The sequence below is a fragment of the Manduca sexta genome, chromosome 14 (genome assembly GCF_014839805.1).
Source record: "Manduca sexta isolate Smith_Timp_Sample1 chromosome 14, JHU_Msex_v1.0, whole genome shotgun sequence".
Lineage (NCBI taxonomy): Eukaryota > Metazoa > Arthropoda > Insecta > Lepidoptera > Sphingidae > Manduca > Manduca sexta.
Genome location: NC_051128.1, coordinates 336866 through 359837, shown reverse-complemented (window position 1 = coordinate 359837; position 22972 = coordinate 336866). Strand labels below are relative to the sequence as shown.

The following is a 22972-nucleotide window of genomic DNA, read 5'->3' as shown; positions in this document are numbered from 1 at the left end:
GATGGTTCGCAACATGCTCGTCTCGAAATTTAGGGATACCAACTAAAAATAAAGAGCGGCGATAGCTTAATTAGTTGTGGGACGGACTGCCGAGACGAATTTAAGCAGGTTCAAAATTCCAAGGAACTCACACACCTCTGACTTTTTAAAAATTATGTGTGTATTCTCTGTGAATTATTACTTGCTTTAACAGTGAAGGAAACATTAGGAGAAACTTGCATACCTGAGGAGATCTCTATAGGAATTTTGAGGGTGTGTGAAGTCTACCAATCCGCACTAGGCCTGCGTGGTGGACAAGGCCTAATACCGCTCAATAGTAGATGACGCCCGTGACCAGCAATTGGGCAGTATACAGGGACATTTTGACATTGCGTTACTAAATGAAATCATATACTCGTCTTCACCTTTGCGGACGTAATGCCAAAAATCATACATTAATAAGTAATATTTTTGCGAAAAATTCTGATTTTAGATTTTAATTTTTTTATTATTTTGTAGTTTAAAGCTAATATGGCGTATGCGTGGATGTATTTCTGACTGAAAGTATGATGTTGCCACTACAACTAATTCTCTTAGGATAGTAGTAGTGGCTTTAGGGTGCTTAATATAAAAAATACTTTTTATTGATATTTATTTTGTTCGAAACCTACACTATTTTATTTTACATCTACGGCTCAAATAACTTATTGTAAATTGTTATTTCCAAGTAGATAAGTGTGTGGTTTCATTTAGTAACGCGATGTCAAAATGACACTGTATAATACGGGGCTGATCTTATTTTTATATTATATATGAATAAAATTAATACAACAACCCAATCCCAAAGAAGTTCTATTGTTTAAACAAATACTTTCAAAAAAATAGAATACTTGCAACGTTTCGAAAAGAATAGAAAGAAATAAAGATTTTTTATTGGTAGAACAAAATTAAAAATAGAAATATTACAAATAATCTTATTTCAGCAACGAGGCAATAATTCAGCTACTTTATCTGCGTCTTTTCTTCATTATTTACGGCCTTGGCTGAACGGTAGCATAGATTTTCAATAATTAAAAATATTTAAATCTTTAATCTTAAACATTATAAGGGTCTACTTTTTCTGAATACTTTTACATTTTTTAAGAGTTGAAATAATGGCTACATGATAATTTAGCCTATGTATGCGAGCTAACGGCTCGTATGATGATAATTGGTTTCTTCAGCGCATGGATACTGGCAATATAAATAGCACTACCAAACAGCTGTCCATCACCCATCTCAGAGCCTTTGAAAATAATTACTATTTACTTATTTTCATTTTCCTTCATCATAGGCAATACTTCTTCACTATCGCGCTTTTCATCTTCCGGATTATTCCATTCAGCTCTTTCTGCAGTCCCAAATACGAGGTAGAAGATGGCAGTGGCAAAGTAAAGGCCAGCAGCCAAGAAGAACACTTGTCGCCAGAGGTACTCGCTTGTCTGAAAACAATTATAAAATCCATAAGCCACTAATAAGTGTCTTATAAATTTAAAACTAATTTCACCTATTTTAATCATAACGGAAAGCATTTCTGTGAAACAGGACACTTCTTGGTTGTAGAATATTTGCGTGGACAGTGAACACCGTAAACAAGGTGTAAAACATACCATAGTTACTCACGTAAACGCCATATCAGATTGGCATAATTATGTCGACTGGCGAGGAGTAATCAGCTTTCGTCAGTCGACACTCATCGACATCTGGAGCATCATCATCATAGCCCACGTATTAAAAAAGTTAAGATTCCATTATCAACGTGGCTCATTACGAAGAGGTTTATAATAAGTATTTTATGAATCATAATGAAGAAGATCACCTTTTCTTCATTCACATTTTTTCTCGTATTTTGACCATTTAATCAGGATCGTTTAGGTTTTTTTGTCTTCTATAAAAAGAGATCTTAAACATGTTCCAACAGATATCATAATTTCAAGGACTATTTTATTATTACTTACCACGTCAGTAAGAATAAAGCCCGCAATGATGGGTGCAATAGAGCTGATCATATTCGCGATGAAGTTGCTCAAACTCATCAACGTTCCGGCGAAGTTCGGAGATATGTCGATATGATTCACCTGAAAGATGCAGTTAATGTCTTATGAAATGTAATAAAAAATATATTTTTAGTATACAGCAATCTTTCGTATGTATTTATATTAATTCACATAATATGTTGCAGCGAAAAATATAATCTTTATTATCAATGAATTACGTATTTTTAATTATTTTTTGTATTGTCGTACACAAGTACGACAATACAAAAAATAATTAAAAATACGTAATATAATTAAAAATGAAAACAATTTCATTTTAGATAAATTGTGAAAATTGTTCTCTAGCCAAAGGTTTTAAAAAGATTAAAAAAAAAACTTCTCAATTTAGACTCTAAGCTTAAATACAATATCACAAGTTGGTGACAAAATATAACCTTTTCGGAAGTATTCTGGGGTATTTTGTCGAAAACACCACATATCAAGTACCTACATTATATTAAGCATAGCTTCTGTGAGGCAATTACTTAAACTATGCTAGATATTTAGTATATTACTAGATTACTTTGTTAGATACATGATATAATTTTAATACCTGGAAACCCATATGACCTGCAATCTTAACACCGCAAATCAACACCAGCAGAGTTTCAACCACGTATATATTTTTTGGTACATACGCCAGGATTATTAGTCCTATACCCACTGGGACGCTGCCTGAAAACCAAAGGGCTCATGGTTACACAATATTATATGCTTAACAAAAATAGTGTATGATGTTTTATGTTTATGACTGCTTTGGTGGCGTAGTTGTACTGCATGCGCGGTACGACAGCGCTCTGAGGTCCTGGGTTCGAATCCCGGGTCGGACCAAATGATATTTGGATTTTCCTGCTCAGTATCAACCCGGAGTCTGGAATTTGTGCCCGATATGGCGATAGGCTCGCCTATCACATCATGGGACGAAACACACTGGGCGAAAAGTGGGTGAACTGGTTGCGCCTTTGCATACCCCTTCGGGGATAAATGCGTGATGTTGTGTGTGTGTTTTATGTTTCTTTCGTGTGAGGTACGATATCGCTTTAAGGTCCCGGGTTCGAATCCTGGATCTGACAAATTGATATTGGGTGTTTATGATTGGTATCGACTCGAATTTTGAAATTTGTGCCCAATACGATTGCACCTCTGCCTACCCTTTCGGAGATAAAGGCACAGTGTATATTTAGGTTTTGAAAATATGGAATATTTTTATGGCTGGTAAGAGACTTGTTTTTAATAAATACAATACCAATAGTGTTGGCGAGTTTCCTAGTGTTGGTGACACTGAGAATCTTTTTCACAATGAGCATGTCAGTCATCCAGCTGAAGAAGAAGTTGGTAAACCACATCACCATAAAGGGGAGTGCAGTGAGCAAGCCGTTCTGTAACAAAATAATAAACAGCATATTCAGCACTACCTTAAACCCAATACTTACCTAAACGGATAATAATTAACCAAGAGTCTTACCATTATAACCTAATATTTACTGCGTTATAATGGTAAAAGTAGGAAATCAAATTTGTTCCTTAACAATCCATTATTTCTGAGTTTTTCAGCACCACTTTCTATTAGATTTAACAGAATTAGGATTTAGGATACCATATACGGCATTGAACTGCCCCAGAGTTTATCAGTCAATTTATATAAAAGTTCATTTCAGTGGATCAAAACCAAAACATCTTTTTCTTAGATGATTATAAGCTCAGTACGCCACTTAATCTAACAAAATTAAGAAAATTTATATTTAGTAAATTGAACTATGATTCTACCGAGGATAGTGTTCTTATTAATGACTAAGAATAAGCTAATAAATGTTTAGAATATAGCTACAATATTAACTTTGTTCGGACCATCCAAATTGGATTATATTATTATTTGGTAAGTATAATATTAACTGATCCAGTTATTGCAAAATAGGCCTACTGCTACGTAACACAGAATACAAAATATCTCACCGCTTTGATATTAACGCCCATGACCTTATCCATGAAGGCGGGTACTTCCGAGTAGAGGATCAGTTGACCCCAAGTGTGGCCTACATGTGCCACTATAATCGCGTATACTCCACGGCAGCGAAGGATTTTCGACCAAGGTACAGCCATTCTTTTCTGTGAATATAACTATCTGTTTGGTTCTGTGTTTATATCAATATTTCCTATTTATTAGTGACAAAAAGTGGGAACGGTGACGCTCTATTCTGTTTAATTATATAACAGAATAGAGCGTCGATACGATGTCGTGGCAGTATTGAAGTGACATCAAAGCAATCGTGTAATGTCAGACAAAATTCTTACTTTTGTCTCTGTGAGTAAATTAAATAAAAGTGGATTGAGTTTTGCAAATTGACGGAGCATTTAAAAAATATCCAAGTAGCGTTCCGTGGTGAATTTATATCCATTTTGACTTACAAGTGCAGACGCTGTTTTCAAAGACATATTATAGAGATTTTACAATAAAGTTGTTTTTCTTCCTATATCTATATATAATCACTGTACTTCATCATCTACATGAAGTTTACTACTCACATTTTCGTATCCTTCTTTCCGTCCAAGTCCGTCCTCTATGTATTTTCGCTCTGCAGCAGATATTTTTGAATGTTTACCTGGAGTATCAGCTATCAACCACCACAATATTCCACCGATAATACCCGACAGGATACCATAAAACCTAAACAGACCAGGCCATCCCAGTGGAGATGCTGCTATGAACCCTGTCATTGGCAGACCAAGAACTGTCCCTAATGCTTGACCTGAAAAAAGAACATAGTAGTAGATCATATAAGCTGTAATGGTTTCTCTGCCTTACTGATGGTAAAATTATGGCTACATTCGATGGTAACTCTTCTGATAACTTGTCAGAGAATGCAATGCCATTTACAATTAATTTTCCTTCTGTCTTTAACAGTACATCTATTTTTATTAATATTGTGAATATTTTTGGCCCGTTGTTACCCTTAGCTATCGTAGCTTACTAAGGCACGTTGGTTTTACCTATGAACTCGAGCCGACACATTTTCCTTTTTTTGTTGTTTCGATTCTTCTGTTGTAGTTTTAGATATTAGAGTAGTTTTGATAATAATTAAATTAATATTATAGTTAGGAATATAACAATTCAATGATTTAACAAACCTCCGTAAGTCAAGGCTGTCAATCTGCCGCGTTCATTCAAAGGCGCCCATCTCCCAAAAAATGTATGCATACCAGGAATTATACACGCTTGACTGAGGCCTTGGATTATTCTGACAATAACGGTGCAGATCCAACCACCCTGGGTATACATTATGAACAATTAGAGATGGAAAGAATAAAATAGGTACAAAATAGTTTGAACAATATTACTCTACTGTACCTAATGCACACAAAATTCAAAGAAGTTATAGCAATCAGGTTGCTTGTAATATTACTACTAAAAAGTATTTCAACCTACTAAACACAGTATTAGCACGACGGGAATATGCAAAGCTTGCACTGGTAGGTTTGGAAGCTTGAAATCTTACAAATGAGTTATTTAAAAAGTTGGTGAACACTGAGATAGGACTTAATCTCTTGCACAAGGCTATGTTACAATGTATCTTACTACTAAGCAAATTTATTCTAAACAACCTCTGTACTTACATAATAAGCTACTATGGGAAAGAGTATCGACGCAACGCAATTTATCATCATGGCTCCAAAAAGGAGATATCTGGTGCCAAATCTATGAGCCATCTGCCCAGCTGGAACTTGAATGATCATGTAGCCCCAAAGAAATGATGCTATTACTGTATCCTGAATTTTCTTGCTCCATTTGAATTTTGGATACTGAAAATATTGATGATTATTATTTTCCATCTTAACAACGCTTTGCACTTGGTGCGAAGTATACGTAGTATATAAGTATATATAATAATGATTTCTTATATTTACGCGGATGTTAGACATTGAAATTAAACTAATTTTTCGGATTCTATCGCGGTTTTTTGTTTTTTATTTTTCTCCCGACGTTTCGAAGACTTTGCAGCCTTCATGGTCACGGGGGGGACTGAGGTGTTGTTCATCCGCAAAGTCAAAGTTACAATATCTACCTACATTTTACAATTATACAACTTTTTTTAAATTTTTAGCTGTTGGTGGTCCGATCTACGCAGAATGAGCTCACAGTGTCTTGAAGTCTGGCAGCCGGTCTTTTGGGTTCCGATTTAATTAAATGTAGAACTGGATCCCAGGCTTGTGCAAGCTTCCAACCATCTTCCCTATTGAAATTAGGATGTTTTTTAATTTCAATAGCCTCGCGAATCATCCTGGGCAAGAATCGGTGTTCTTTGGCGAGGATTTGTGGCTTGTCTAGTCGCAGATAATGATTGGCGCCTCCTTCAGAGTGTTCAGCGACTGCAGACTTCGTCGAGCGTCGGTGTTTCACGTCAGCTATATGTTCTTTTACGCGGGTCCCTATATTTCTTTTTGTTTGTCCGATATAAGATATCAGCCCTGTATTATATACTGTCCCACTGCTGGGCACGGGCCTCCTCTACTACTGAGAGGGAATAGGTTTAGTCCACCATGCTGGCCTAGTGCGGGTTGGTAGACTTCACACACCTTCGAAAATTCCTAATAGAGAATTTCTCAGGTATGCAGGTTTCCTCACGATTTTTCCTTCAACAAGCCACGATGGTGGGCTATAATTACCACAGGTAAGATTGGTATACACATAGGTATGATGGGTACCCTCCCAAGAAAATTTTTCACATATTTTTAGATACGAAAATATTTAAGAAATTGTAGGCACCAAAATTGAATTACCCGATATAATCTGGTTTTTTATTACAGCATCAATCAAATCATCATCACTTCCAAAAAACGTCCATTACGCTAAAAGAAATATGAAAGTATTAAGGAATTCTTTATTTAATATTTACAAGAATGAATGTTTCATGAAAGCAAATTGATTTCACACTTACCGGAGGCGATAGCATCAAAATATTAAGTATACCTTCCAACTTAAATTCTTCGCCAGTTTCGCCTGCCGTACTGTTAAGCGTGGTATTTTCTTTGGCTTGGTAATCGTGAACTGTCATGGCGACTAGAGAGACGCCCATGCACGATCTCATGCTGTAGGCGATTGTGAGAGTGAAGAACAGGATAATGCATTGCTGATGTCTATAACCCCAGTCTGAAACTATAAGACAGAACATATACCTATATCTATATTTATATATTATAAAGCTGAAGAGTTTGTTTCAAGCCAAACAAACAAACTCCTCAGCTTCATATAATAGTATAGATTTAAGGTTATATAATATTAATAAGCTATTTTAATGCCACGATGGCCAATGGCCTCCCACGAGATGGACCGACGATCTGGTGAGGGTCGCCGGAGTCTGATGGATGAGGGCGGCCCAGAACCGGTCCCTGTGGCGCTCATTGAGGGAGGTCTATGCCCAACAATGGACGATTCCCGGCTGTAATGATGATGATGATGATGATAAAGGTATTTTACTGTATTACCTATTAAAAGAATATAGTTTAGTATTGAAACAATCTTATTATACCTTGATTTTATTTGAAGCAAATATAACATACAATTATATTTCCCCATTAAAGAAAAATCACAGACAGATAATATTAAGAATTGATTTTTCAAAATTATCACGCCAGCCCATAACCATCCACAATGCTATAGAGATTACACTATGTACTTTCGTATTAAAGTGGCTTCCCTTATCATTATTGTATAATAAGTGATCAAAATTACATTTGCAAAAATAAAGCAATTAAGAATGATTAAACATCTGATTAAAGAGATAATAAAGTTTCCACTCTTTCGTAAAATATCATACAACGAGACAGCATGCAGGTGAGCAGCAGAGACAGATCTATAAACTACAATAATATAAGTGCGGACCTTCCATTTTGAACCACGAAATTGAAAAAGCAGTTAAATATTTTTTTTACTATTTTTATACTAAAACGGTAGAAAACTAAAAGCAAATTAAAGTAGAACGATCACTTTGCTTAGAAAATAGTAATTGAGATAGGAGTACAAGTTTTATAAAATATAAGCTATTGAATCCGTAACCCTTATTGGAACAAGGAGTGTACTAAATGGTTTATTTTGCGAACAATATGAAATAAAAAATATAAATCATTTAAGTGGCACTTATTAGAATAAAGCACTTAAAATATCAAATTAGGAAGTCGATAAATATTCCTAATAAGTGAAATCGATTGAACAGAACATTGTGACTTGAGAAATATTGGGATTATTATAAAATTTATTGCCATTGAAAAGTTAAGGGCCATTTTTACAACTTGAAAGTAAATTCCACTCATCATATAAATGTATAAACTGATAAATACAAACGTTACAATCTAGAAAGTTCTCATTTTACAAATAAATAGTTATAAAATTCGAACTATCTATTTTACCTGTTAAATACGATGTGGCAATTAAAATTTGTGAAACAGACACTTAAATTTTCAATTGCAAATAAAATGCGTGACTGTTTTAGCATTAGTTTACGGTGTAAACTCTTTTTCGACTGGTGGTAGGCCATATGTGACAGTCCGCCTGGGTAGGTACTACACCAATGTCTATTTCTGCCGCCAAGTAGCAGTGTAGTCGCTGTTGTGTTCCGGTTTGAAGGATATTATAGCCAGTGTAACTACTGGACAAAATGAGACTTAACATCTCACGTCTCAGGATGGCGAGCGCAGTGGAATACCAAACAATACTTTGTATTTCAAGGTGTTGGATGGTGTTTCTACTGTTTATGAGCGGTCGTATCGCTTACCATCAGGCGAACGGCAAGCTCGTCTCGTCATTCACAGTAATAAAAAAAAAATGTTCAAAAAATTTGTACTGAATCTATTGAATTGCTATTGTTATAATCTAGTAATATTTTTTTTCTTTGTGTAGTTTGATAAGGAATTATTATTATTCAAAAGTGAATTAGTTTTAACTAGATAAAATCAATTTTGTCATAACTGTTCCCCCCGTGACCTGTCTAACATTTGAGTAAACAAAAGAAATCATTTTATCATAATGTTTACAGTTATAATTACATCTAAAAGTGCGATTCTGTTTCAAACCGAAATTGTGGCTCAAGTCTTACTAGGATGTTTGAATAAAAAAAAATTACCTTATTAACTTATATTAAAGTTACATCGACTTTTGCTTAATTATACAAAAAATATAGTCAAAGAAGAAGATCTTATTAATAAAAAATTACACTGTATATCGGTAGGTTGTTATTAACGCTGTGTTTAAAATTGAATTCATTAAATGATTGAACTTAAGGGTTCACTAAACTTGAGGTATTAATAAAATTCTCCTTCATCCAATATTCGACTATAAAAGCATAAATTAAACATTTTGACATAGTTTTTACTATCAACTGCCCCTGACGTAATCCAGGATTCAGATAATCAAACTGTCTTAGCCCGACGTGAGAATGAGTGATCGAAATGATTATAAATATTAATAACATTATTACTCTCACTCAATAATTACTCACGACGCTTCCGTTCATATTTATTTATAAACATATAGCGGTGATAGCCCAGTTCGGTGTGGAATGGACTGCCGTCACGAATGTCTGCGGTCATGACAAATGTGTGTATTCTTTGTGCATGACTGCTTGCTTTAACGATGAAGGAAAACATCGTGAGGAAACCTGCATACTTGGGAAATTCTCCATAGCAATCTTTAGGGTGTGTAAAGTCTATCGATTAGCACTAGGCCAGCGTGGTGGACTAAGGCTTAATCCCTCTCAGTAGTAGAGGAAGCCCGTGCCCAGCAGTGGGAAAGTACATAATATAGAGCTTATATTAATATACAGATTAAATAAGAGATAATAATACAATAGTACAAACATGCAAGTCAATTACAGTTACACACAGCATTGACAACAGAAAAAGTCAGTATAAAAACTGCGTTATTATTAATATTACAACAGTCAATCAAAGCAATACATTACCAAAAGAAGACACATAAACAGCAGAGATTACAAAACGTAAACCAGTAAAAAATGCGGTCTGGTTTGGATACATTGTTACACAGTATCTAATTACTAATTACAATGAAATATGTCAATAGGATTAAAGATTATTTACCTTTAAATTCAGTCTCTTGCTGGTGGACACAGCTGTCACCTCTTTCTTTTGCGCTACTCATGGTTAGATCTCGCTGTTACACTCAGATCAGTGGTACTTTCTGTTAAATTTATCTCTAATTTTAGAGCACTTAACTGTAGATAGGAAAATGAATTTATCAGATTATTTGATAAAGTAATAAAAACTTACTCCATATCGTATTTACAATTTATTGTATTTGCTTTTTCAACGGATTTCTTATACAGTAGACGAGTAATGAAAGCGAAAATTGTGCAACTGAGATACAAATGTGTGCTCAATGCTTTGTCTGCGTAAATAACTTTTACCAAAATAAATATTACACTTTCCCGAGATAAAAAGTAAAGAGAATAAATCGGAGATTTCGTCTATATTTTTGCTAAATTCTATTCAAATCTGTTAACTGATTTTTGCTACAAATTTATTAGCTTTTCAGACACCTTTACAAACTGATATCTAATATATTATGTCGGAGGAAAGATTAGTAGATTTCTAAGTATAATAAAACTAAAAATAAGTATGTACACAAAATTCCTTTCCATAAAAAATTCCATTATAATGATAACGTTTAATTAAACAGGTTGCTATACGAATGGAGATTTGACAGAAGCAGATGTAAGAGAACTTTAAAGAAAACGTGTTTGTCGGAAAATTGTTCATGAAGATTTATTTTTTAATATTTTATGATAAAAATAGATATTATATAATATGTGTATCGTTAAGTGTATTATTTCTATTCTGTTAATAAATAGGTTGTTGGGTCTCCAAAAAATCTGATTGAATGTAAAGGAGTGTATAATTTTATGATGATTATATTACAAAGTTGATAACTGATTGTTTCTTAAACCCAAAGTTCTTTAAAGTCTTTTAATATAGCGAGTAATAACGGAGCCATGAGCAAAACTGATACAATTTTTTTTAAGATAGCACTAGTAGTTATAATCCTAAATATAATGTGGATTAAGACAAATCTTTCACATTTGCTGAAAATGCTCCAGTTACCTTAGCTATCGACGCGCCGTAACAAACTAAAAACATAAAGTACACGAATAGACAGTTACAATCACACCATTTCTCACTGTCACAACTGGGAAAAAAAAAAAACAACGAAAAAAAGATCATAAAATCAATAAACACGATGTTTTTAAAAGGGCTGACGATGCGCTTTAAACATAAGTAAAACTCGTAGTAAAGTTGATGCAGTCATGAATTGGGACTTTATTATACAATTATTTTGGAAATATATTTCATGTACAGAATTGACCTCTCTACAGATTTATTATAAGTATAGATTTTACTCGCCGAAGTCACCCAGAGACATAGCATAGTTTTGCCCTATGTGTAATTTTATTTATTTATTATCCTCTTAGATGCATTCAACATTCATCCTTTCATTCCTTATTAATGAAGACTTCTTTATTCTTTGGCTTAATTCATAAATTACTCCACGTCAAAGCAATTTAACTATTTGTTGTGTAACTTTATCAATGTTATCTCACACAAATAGAAATTACGCAGCTACATTGAGACATTATCTTTTCGTGGAAACGAGTCCGTTGACAGCCAACTGGTGGAAATATTTGAAATCAAAGGTAGATTGCAAAGAATGTCTACTTATAGGGCCAATTTCACAATTCTGAGTAAGCTAATTATCAAATATAATATAAAGCGACTAAATATAAAATCCAAGCTCCATTATAATTATTAAAAATAAGAGTACGCTCAGCTCTAACTGTCTTGCACGTTAGCTTGCGGAAAACATTTACATGAATTTTGTGAAACAGGCCCTTAGTATATAATTACTATTATATATAATAGTAATATCAGCTCTGTATATACTGTCTTACTGCTAGGCACGGGCCTCCTCTATTACTTAGTGGGAATAAGCCGTAGTCTACCACGCAGACCTAGTGCGTATTGGTAGACTTCAGACTCCCTAAGATATTTCTATAGAGAACTTCTCAAGTATATGTATGTATAGGTTTCCTCTCGATGTTTTCCTACATCTTTAAAGCCAGCCTTAGTATTTTTAAACATAACATTTACCATGATAGGACTACATCTCACCATAATCATCAGCCACATGAAATCCACTGCTGAACTTAATAAAGACAACCGTATACATGCTAAAATACGACTAAAACGGATTGTCCTGCTGACTCGCGTTTTCGTGCTGGTCTGCAAAGCAAGCAATAGAAGTTGAACGAAAATCTGCCTTAGTAGCTGGTTTCGAGAATCTGGCTTTTCGAAATCCAATAAATTTGATAGTTTTTTTGTAATGGGAAAATAGCCATCCGGTAACGCAAGTATAAATTTTGTCGCAAACATCAAGGAGGTAACATCACCGATGGATATTTTTCCCCTAACGCGGCCTTAAGCTAATTCTGATGACTAAGAGACGTACCGTGTTCTAAAAGATATCATTAATCATTTCTCATTCAAGAGATGTAATTCCAAGCTTTTTTTGATCAATTACCATTGAATCTCGTTCGTATTCATACGATTCGAATCGAATGCAAATGGAATAGTTCAAAAACTGTTTATTTCCAATTTTATTGCGCCATTTCCAATTACCATTCGTTGTCAAATTTAAATTACACCGGAGCATGTCATTTCAATTTGAATAACAATGTGGAACATTTTGTTTTGTTGATATTTGTATGTAAAAAACATTTATCGTGCGGTCCTTATTTGAAAATATTTCAGTAGGCCACTATTTTGTTTGAGAATTGATATAAAAAATCGAAATGTTTGATAGTTATAGTGGCTTACGTAAGCGTGTCGCGTTCTTAGATCAGCCTGTGTATATTCAATATTCCGGCATAATTGTGTCGACTGCTGAGAGGCAATCATCCAGACACTTTATTAGACCCCATTTCACTTACCATCAGATGCAAAAGGGTCATTTTCCCGTGTCCTTATAAAAAAATCTCCTTTTACTACGGCATAAACTTTGGGATCAGTTTGCCGAAATAATATAATATGCTTCCCCTCATTCTATAGCAGTAGGGAATGATCAATATATTAATGTCGACGACTGACAGGGTAATTGGCTTAAGCAACATTTTATGCGACAGTAAATTTCAAACATATTTAAAATCAACTATTATCTATTTAAATGAAATGTCGGGAGAAAACTTAATTTTAAATCCGCGATAGAATCCGAAAAATAGTTTCATTTTAACTTTTGTGTGTGTTTTTTAGCCTGGTGAAGTTTTTTTGAAAATAATGTCGCTTCCATCAGTTAGCCTTTCAATTGTCGTTATGATTCCACCAGCTTCGCTATCTTGTTAAAAAGTTACCATGAATTACTATAAACTATTATAGTATAACGTAGTTTTGCTTTTTGAAATTGTCCCCTCTACGGCACTGCTACATTCAGTTTTTCAAAAAAGTCAGAAGAGGCGAATAAGAATAACGGTATTATACAAGTTTTTATTTTAATAATCATATTATGAATTACAAAGTGTGTCTTAATTTTATTTAACATTCACTTCCTTTTCTTTATGTTCCTTATCGTTTACCGCATTGTAATCTGCAAATTAAAATCAGTTAATGTATAATTTGTCATTTGTTAATTCTAAAAAAGGCATAATTAATTAAAACGGAATATAAAATAAATACATACACGTGGAACATAGGTGTTCAATCTTTACCCTGCCTTGCCGTAGTCAGTAAAAATAGATATAATTTGTTTCTAATCAGTTTAATAATTTAATGTTTAAAATACCTTCATCATTCCATGGTTGTCTTTCAGTGCTTAAAAATATCACAAAGACAGCGTTGCAGGCTATTGCTAGTGCACCAACTATTCCAAACATCACGCGCCATTGATGTGGGTCCCTCTGCAATAAACAAAATTAATTCTTGACCCATTGGTAGTAGTAACGTATTATGTTTTTTATTCTCGACGTTTCGAAGACTTCGCAACCTTCATGGTCTCATAGCAAACTACCACTGTTCCGGAAAACTCTAATAGGTAATTTTATTTCAATGTAGTACTCCTTCTCAGTTCATAGAAACGAATCCGGGCTCAATAAATTATGCACTGGTTTCGCCTCTGCCTAAACCTCTTCCGTAACCCAATTTCATGAAATGTAAAAGAGTAAGGTTGGTTCCTCTTAAATATCATAATATCTTACGACGTTTATACAAAAGATATACCAAGAGTATGAACGCGAAAATACGAAATAAAATGGCGTGTAGTTAGTACAGAATGTCGCCTGAGGAAGGTTAAAATACGAAGAGTAGCTTACAAGGTGTATATTACATTTCACATTATAATTAACCACCAGCGTCTTAGGAACAAGCTCTGGCTAACAAAGAGGGTAGAGACAATGGAGACGGACCGGCAAAGATCCGAAGTATTACACTGTAACATGGCCAGGTTAGTTATCTGATATTAATTATAAAGCTAAATTAAACTATAATGACTAAACATATCAAATACTAGTTATTGTTGGCGGCTCAGCCCGTGTTATGCCCATTCTTAGAATAAAAAGTCTAATGCCACTCAGGGATGATATAGTTTCTTATTAGTGAAAGAATAAATTTAATCAAAAACAGGTAAGTCGTTTTTTGAGTTTATTCATTACAAATACATTATTAAAAATATTTTAGAAACGTCAGTTTTCGAAATTACTTCAGTATTATATGAAAAGAAACGCAATCTCAATTTTTTTTTGTAACCCATCAAGAGAGTTCGTCCATACCTACTAATTTGACACATAGGTATACATTTTAAAATCAGCTCAAGCCGCACTATCTACCTACCACTAGCATTTAATGCTATTGCTTATTGTTTTTCTCGAGAACAAAAACAAAGCGTATCCGCAAGAAGTTTGACACGAAAAATATATTTTATAACATCTAAAGCATTCACAACTAAAAACTTAGTCACAAATACTTTTGGAATCAGTCAGTATTTATCGTCTAAACTAAAAACCCAGCCCATTGTACACATTTCCAACGCAAGGGTGTAGGGAGGGTATGTATCGATCAAGTTTATTTCCCTGAGGGTGGACAATACTCCGCGTTCCACTCAATGGAGCCTTTTGTTTCCCTCTTCCTTTGTCTTAACCGGTATTAAAAAAATTGAAGGGCGTCGAACGATCAACGTGTTTTTTGTCATCACAAGAGAGCGGAAAAAGATTCTATCAAAGCATTAACGTTATTAGTTCCTTTTGAAAGACTTTATTGTTGCAGAAAGGAAAACAGTAATGTTTAATTTCTAGGTTACTTTTTTAAATGATTACCAAAAGTAGTTTGAATTAGACTGAGAAGTGTGAAAAAGAAAAAAAATTAAAAAACCTTTACTTAACAAGAATAAATATTTTTAATTTAATTTCACACGAGCAACTGCTCGCGGCTTTGCCTTTAATAAAAATATTTACCTGCCATAAAACTTGCTAAAACAGCGTATGACGCTAGCGCCACCTTTTTATTTTAAAAAAGATTAAAATACCATTATGTCCCATGAGAGCAGTTATCGGCATAAAGAGTAGCCTATAAATACAGTCTACGTGTGTGCCAAAAAACATTAAAATCCGTTCAGTTGTTTCTGTGTTTGCATCTTCCATTCAAACATTTTCCTAACCTTTCGCATTTAGAAGTAAGTTTATTTATATTTTTATGATTTTCGATAAGAAAAATCTAATTTTCATTGGAATAAAACTATTTTATAGACTTTATCGTGGTCTTTTACTGAGACCGCTTTTTACGGAGACTGAGCCCCCCCCCCTGTGACCATGAAACGAATCTTCGAAACGTCAGGAGAAAATATATTATAAAAAAACGCGATAAAATCCGTAAAATAATTTAATTCAATGTCGAATATTCGCGTCAACATAAGAAATTATTATGATATTAAAATTGTTGAAGGATCGCCCCGAAAAATATCGTAGGATAAGCTTGGTAAAGAATTAATGACCTATCGCCTAACCTTTTGGCAATAAGGCCTTGTTTTGTATGTATATAGTATGTACGTACCACATCAGTGACTATGTGCGAGACGAACACGGGGATTAGCAGCACGAAGATGTTCATCAGAACGTTTCCGACGGACATGATGGTGCCGGTGAAGTTTGGAGCCAGGTCGATGTGGTTCACCTTTAAAAAGGACTACAATTAAAAAATGGACGATTCTATTAATGCAGAACTTAGACCCTTAAATATATAATTTTAGTAACAAATAAATTACTTTTAAATAAAAAGCAATTACTGCTCGTATTTAATTAAATACCAGGACAATATTCCATTTGATTAAACCGAAAATAAATGAAACATTAATACATTAAGATAGATTAAGATTAATCGCACGAAATATTTATTTTATTATTAAGAAATCTTAGACCTTGATTAAATTCAGTCAAGTAGTTACCATCCATCCAGCATGGATTCCCATCTGACACGCCATCGCGAGCACAAGGCATGTGATGGCTCCCGTAATACTGGTCGCAAAGGAAGTTAACATAAGGGATACTGCTGTGCCGATCTGAGCTGTAAGAAAAAAATATGTTATCCTCGAAGGGATAATCAGAGCACTAAGGTTTGAAAGCTTATTGGGCTAAGAAGCAGTTGCTTCAATAATTACGTTATTTACTTTAACCTGTTTAGTTAAATCATATGTCGATCACATGGTTGTTGATTAGTTTCATAGCGATTGTATGTAATCTAGATATTGCTTGATTCTGCGTTAGCTTCTAACATTCAAACATTTTGACAACCTTTCGCTTTTATACATACATATATATATATTTATTTATTTTGTAGCAGTGTGTCGATAGCATCTACGCGGCGCCTACAGCCTTTCCTATATAGATACTGTTGTATCTAGAATATATTCTTACCAATTGAGTTGTTGATTCTTCTTGCATTTTTCACGCTGACCAAATTTCTATTTGTGCAGAAATCTGATGCTATCCCAAAAGCAATGCTTGTAAAGAAACTCGCCATGTAAGGTAAGGAGGACAAAATACCACTCTGAAATAAATGAGTGTTTCACAATAATTACATTGTCATTCGGGAGATGGCATTTTTCTTTTACAAGGGTAATTCCTCAGGCACGTTATGTTTATATCTGTGGTCAAGCAAAGTTACGTATTAGCGACAGGAATGGTCCCACAATGCCATTTTAGTTCTACTAGTTACTCCGAGGTTGTCCTGTATGCGCCGAAGAAGGCTACCGCTCGTTTTGGGTGGTGTGGTGATACCAACCACAGTTAGTGATGGTCTTCTTCTTCATACCACCGTATGGCGTGCACATAGGGTTAGAGACTCGATGAAATGCTCGCTAGGATGATCCTGAATGTCGACAGTGGGGCTTTACACCGGTGATTTAAAAAAAAAAAAAAAAACGTAACCGTTCCGACACCAATACCGACTACCGGTGGCTGCGACTACGCGATATATACGAGAAAATGAAAATGTGTTCTGCTTAAAGATTATTTTAGGCTCCGCTATTACTTCTTATGAATACTTTGCTAGTATTTATAGAACAGGTTAATTTTACTTTGCAAACTAATTTGGCTTTCATCAGGGTTATTTTTATAATATAGATGTAATTTTTGTAACAATTATATGTTACTGTATCATATTATGAGACCATTAAATACAGTTAATCAGACTTTGTTTTGCTACTTACGCTCTTAACGTCAATACCGAGAATATAATGAATGTATGAAGGAACTTGAGTGAAGAAGAACACAAAAGCCACCCCGCTACCCACGTGGGTCGCGAATGAGGCCCAAACAGGCCTAGATGTAAGCAACGCCTTCCATGGGACTCTCGGATTCTGGAAATAAAGTTATAGACTCAATTAATCAAGAACTTGGGATAAGTACTAAATTCTGCTGGGAGCCCCCTTTGAGTAAAAGCTTGGAATCAAAATCTGTTCTGCACTTTTATGGATGAAATAATAGTAATACAGAACTTAAGTTATCTATGTGTTAGGTTTCATGTATATCCCTTAAGAAGTTCATATGTATGCTTGTTACAGATAGTGTAAATTATCACAAACTTTTGTCTCACAAAACAAAACAAACCTTCACAAAACCTGGGTTTTTATTTAAGTAAAAATCCTTTTGCGGAATAAATGTAGCGTCAGCATCGGTCTCGGTACAAAAATGATATTTCACAGCTTACATCACACTGTTCAGTAAATCCAAATTCAAATTCAAATTTTATTGCACTCCACAATCATTTTATACATAAGATGTTACATTTTAATACACGTGACATAATCCTAATTATATGTTATACTAAAAAGTCAGTTATTACATAAGCACTTACCCGAACAACTTCATCGCTAAATCTTCCTAAAATATAATATTTCTCTTCCTGAGATATCGATTTATGCTGCTTAGGAGTCGCTGCGCCAAAAACAGTGAGCAGAATAAAGGATACAAAGCATACTGCTCCAACTGTCCAGAAGGTGCAAGGCCAACCCCACCTGCTTTCAGCTAGAATACCTCCTATTTGGAAGGCTATAACGTTCCCAAAAGTCGTACCTGGAGAGAAAATGATATAGCAGCTTATTCCTAGTTTAAAATTTTTCTATAAATTTCGAACTATAATAGTAATTGTTACTCATGCTATTGCCGCATTGATTAATTTTATTCTTTTTGGACCCCACTCCGCTTACCATCAGGAGCAGTGCTGTTTATTTTACATAAAATATTTAAATTCGCATTGTTGTCCAAGGCTTGTGTATATTTTCTCGTGGCGTTATCTTAGTGGTATTTATTCAGATCTCTTCTGATACACGTGTCAGTAACGAAAACTGACTTAACCTTCACGGAATTAACTATACTACATAGTTAAAGTTAAACAAACGCGTTTTTTTTTTCATTTTTGGTAGAACTACATCAATGCCAACTCAGTTGGGAGTCTCGCGGTTAAACTAAAACCGACATCTAATGTATCTAATGCATCTAATGTAGTCATTGATGTTGCTGAAGACGCGAACTCACCATTTCCTTGCCAATATCAACGTTTACTTATACGTAGCAAAGCACACTTCACTCTATTTGGTTAGCCTCTTATAATTCCTCTTCAGCTACATGCTTTACATAAAAACTATTATGTACTTACCCGTATACAAGTAACTGCTCAAAGTCGCCCGTTCGCTACTAGAGACCCAGTTAGCAAGTAACATCTGTACACTGGGATATGTACCAGCTTGGGACAGGCCTTGGATAATACGGCAACAGCATACTGCTTTCCATCCACCCTATAATATGCAATACTGTTCCCATTAGATTACCAAAAACAAGGCTGGAGTATAATCTATACCCTCTCTTTAATTTCTGTTTCTCATCTTTAAAGATCGGATCCCTAAAATATTTTGATGTGATTATCGACTGTGATATCTAGATAGTACTAAGAGAAATAGGCATTCAACTATCTTAACAATAATAAGGAAAAATATTTTGACTCGGTCAGAAGCCTGAAAACATTAGGCAAGTTTTGTTATCAACATGCTATTGTAGTACTATCAAATTGACGATAAAATTGTGCCGACTCTATTTACTATATTTAAGCGATCCACTTACTGCTCTTATGCCAAAAGACTTAATGCTCTTATGTTAAGTTGCCACAGGATAACTTATGTTAAACCAGTGAGATTTCAATATCAATACTTAAGGTCCGGATGAACGACTATCTATATTAAGTACACCACTGCTAAATTCTTTGGAGATTTTATAAACCTATGTATTCCTTACCCACATAGTCAACCAAGGCGTTGCAAAAGATATAATCCCGTTAATAAATAAAGATATTTGAAATGGAAGTTTCCCTCCCCATCGCTGACACACCATTCCCATCGGAAACATCATGATCGTATCGCCCAGGAAGAAGGATCCCAACACCATCTCTTGGACAGATTTCGACCAGTTATAAGTCTGGAAAAAATGTATTGAAATGAATTAGTTTTGTAATTATATATAGTTCTGAATAGTTTAACTATCTTAAAGTTGTTGTGGCTCAACAAACAAGCAACTTGCTTGACATAAAGCCAATTATTTCATGAAAATGTCTAAATAAGGGACGAATTCTTTTTTATAAATTGCTATTTCGAGAGATCATTGAATCATAATATTTTTGGCTCAAAAATATTTTTCCTATTAAAATATCAGACGCAAATATTGTTTCTGTTAAGTATACTCATTATCCAATAAAGCTTACAGGTACACACTTACTTCAATATTCCACTTGGCAGCATCGTTGACGTTCGTTTTCATTTTAGTATAATTTAATTCAATACTTTTGATATCCGATACGTTTATATTTTCACTAACATTTTCCAAAACGAGATTCTTACTATGTCCTTGTACACCGTCACTTAAGTTAGTTAAGAGTGTCTCTTCAAGGTTTGGGGTACGTGTCATAGCGACTATGGAGACCCCTAAATGACCTCTAGCAATGAAACTAGTGCTGAGACAAATTGTGAATATTACGAGTTGGATATGTCTCACTCCGTAACCATAGGCTGGTGGGACTTCCGCATCTAGAATGAAGTGTATTGATTGGTATACAATTCTTAATTATCTTAACTGGTCGTCGTCCAGTTGTTGAAGTTCGACCGACAAATTTAATATATTTGTAATATGTATTACATAAACTATAATTATGCCAATTGCCTACGTTTGTGCAATTGATTAAAAAACTTGTACAAAGGTACATATTTCATATACCTATTAGTAACTTAGAAACCATTGGGTTACCCTGATGAGGGTTACAATACGAAGCGATAGGATACTTTTTTTTATAAAGGCACGGCTAAGTGACCCCCACTGCACCTGATGGTAAGTAGAGTGGGGTCCAATAGAATGTCGACTGACGAGGGATGATTACCCCTCGACAGTGGTCACAATTTTGCCGGCCTATTGGAACCAGATATACACAATCTGATCTTAGAATTCGACACTTGCTTGGGCCATTATGCCGAGTTTTAACACCTTGTGTACGGCGGTCGCTATCCGATATAAAATATATCCTACCACCAGCATAGAGCGGAACTATAGTTTATATCTGTCCTGTGATGTTATAGAGGCTCATCACCAATCCTTACATGTTATATTAAACTAAATAGACGAGCAAATATCTTCCCAAATGGTAAACGACATGACTGACCATAAATTATAGCAATATCTCAAACGTTTTGAAATATAAAGCTCTGGTGGCAACGAACTGTACTCCTTAATCTGAGATACAAGGTTAATAACGTGCTATGAAGAAAGAAATACCGTTTAACATACCTGGATCTTTCAACAATTCCTTAGTTGGTACTTTATAATAATCATTTGCAGTTTTTTCCATTTTTAAATTACAATAAATTTGGATTACATAAGAATTTAATACATTTATATAAAACAGTACACGGTATTGTTAATGGAACAAAATTTTAAAGTCCGTAATTTAATTCTAACATGTGCGAATCGAAATAGCAAAAAACACTAGTAAAGAAGAAAATGGTTTTGATTATATGAGGAAAACAACATTTAATATACGAAATTCCTATCAACTATATATTATTCCTGCGGCTTCATTTGTATGATATTGATGTTATGTTTCATGAGATCCTTAGCTATTTTAATCATAAGCTTTATTTTATTATTAAGTGCCAATAGTAGAGTTGCATTAAAATATAGTAAAAATACTTTGCTAAATACGACTACTAACGCATCTTTCAGTTTCACAGTAATACAAAATTAAATGTTGACGGCGCCTGGCCTTCATAGCCACGTTTCTCATAATAAATGTTGATTATATATGCCAGTTACTTTACCAATAACTTAGATCATTATATTATAGCCAGTGTAACTACTGGACGTAATAAGACTTGACCTCTCATATATCAGGATGTCGAGCGCAGTGGAATACCAAACAATACTTTGCAATTCAAGGCGTTGGATGGTGTTTCTACTGTTTATGGGCGGTCATATCGCTTACCATCAGGCGAACGACAAGCTCCTCTCGTCATTCAAAGCAATAAAAAAAAGGCTAAGGCCCCACTGACACATCTTTCCCTTCCATAAAGGAACAATATCTATTTGTCTGTAATTATTAGCTCTGTGTGGTAAAATGGCTATTGAAAATCTGATTATAAGTGTAGTACAGGTCAAACTAAATTGAACACTAATAGACATGTCAAATGTGTCGATGATCAGTCTGTTTATATCCGGTTCCAACATGCCAGCATGATTGTGTCGACTGCCGAGGGGTAATCATCTCTCATCAGTCGACATTCTATTGGACACCATTCCACTTACCATCAGGGGCCAAATTGGTATATTAGTATATCGGGGTAACAGTAAATTTAGAAAACCAGCTTGAATTGTATCCAGGCTCAAGCAAATTACTACTTCATGTAATTGTTCCTTATCTTTACAATAACAGACAAAATATATTTTATTTCATATGCATATTTTCAGGTGTACATTGTTATATCTAACTATCACGTACAAATATGAGATCAGTGATAAAAGTAATTTTGTTTAATTTTGATTTGTCTCAGCGCCATATAGAATCATGTATGTCATTCACTCACTCTTTTCTTATATAATAACGTCATTGAATAACTATTAAATATGTTTTTTCTTCCTCCATACTCGGTAGACTATCGTCTGTCTGAAAAGATAACTCCTTGTCTTTTTCTGCCGTGAAAGAAAAGTATGCTAGCCCCGGTGTGTAAAGGAAAACCCTGTTTTGAGCCCAGCATTAGATACACGAATCGAATGTATAAACTATTACAAAACACGAGGACCCTATTCCATCTATAATAGGGGCGAATCTGTCTTTTTTCAAATACG

The 22972-nt window shown here is 34.5% G+C and overlaps 1 protein-coding gene across 2 annotated transcripts; it reads right to left on the bottom strand.

Annotated features, from left to right (window-relative positions):
* Positions 1 to 814: 814 nt before the first annotated feature.
* Positions 815 to 21665, bottom strand: LOC115442923. 2 transcript variants are annotated; one of them, XM_037438451.1, is made up of 19 exons: positions 21419 to 21665; positions 20360 to 20667; positions 19883 to 20062; positions 19251 to 19389; positions 18450 to 18667; positions 17803 to 17952; positions 17009 to 17141; positions 16540 to 16658; positions 16149 to 16280; positions 13891 to 14005; positions 6989 to 7206; positions 5667 to 5852; positions 5181 to 5319; positions 4578 to 4801; positions 4008 to 4160; positions 3301 to 3433; positions 2608 to 2729; positions 1977 to 2096; positions 815 to 1460 (listed from the first exon to the last, which is right to left on the bottom strand). In XM_037438451.1, exons 1-19 carry the CDS (start codon positions 21477 to 21479, stop codon positions 1284 to 1286), a joined length of 3027 nt encoding a protein of 1008 aa, XP_037294348.1. In that variant the 5' UTR covers positions 21480 to 21665; the 3' UTR covers positions 815 to 1283. The 2 variants fall into 2 exon arrangements, with proteins under 2 accessions (XP_037294348.1, XP_037294349.1); XM_037438452.1 differs by having other exon boundaries at positions 16149 to 16268.
* Between the last annotated feature and the right edge of the window lie 1307 nt (positions 21666 to 22972).

Coding starts and splice junctions, on each gene's coding strand:
- LOC115442923 (XM_037438451.1), bottom strand. CDS start 21,479: ATGGAAAAAACTGCAAATGATTATTATAAAGTACCAACTAAGGAATTG. Junction 20,063..20,359: donor CTGCCAAGTGGAATATTGAA/GTAAGTGTGTAC, acceptor CATTTTTTCCAG/ACTTATAACTGGTCGAAATC. Junction 1,461..1,976: donor GCTTTATTCTTACTGACGTG/GTAAGTAATAAT, acceptor AATTGTTTTCAG/ACAAGCGAGTACCTCTGGCG.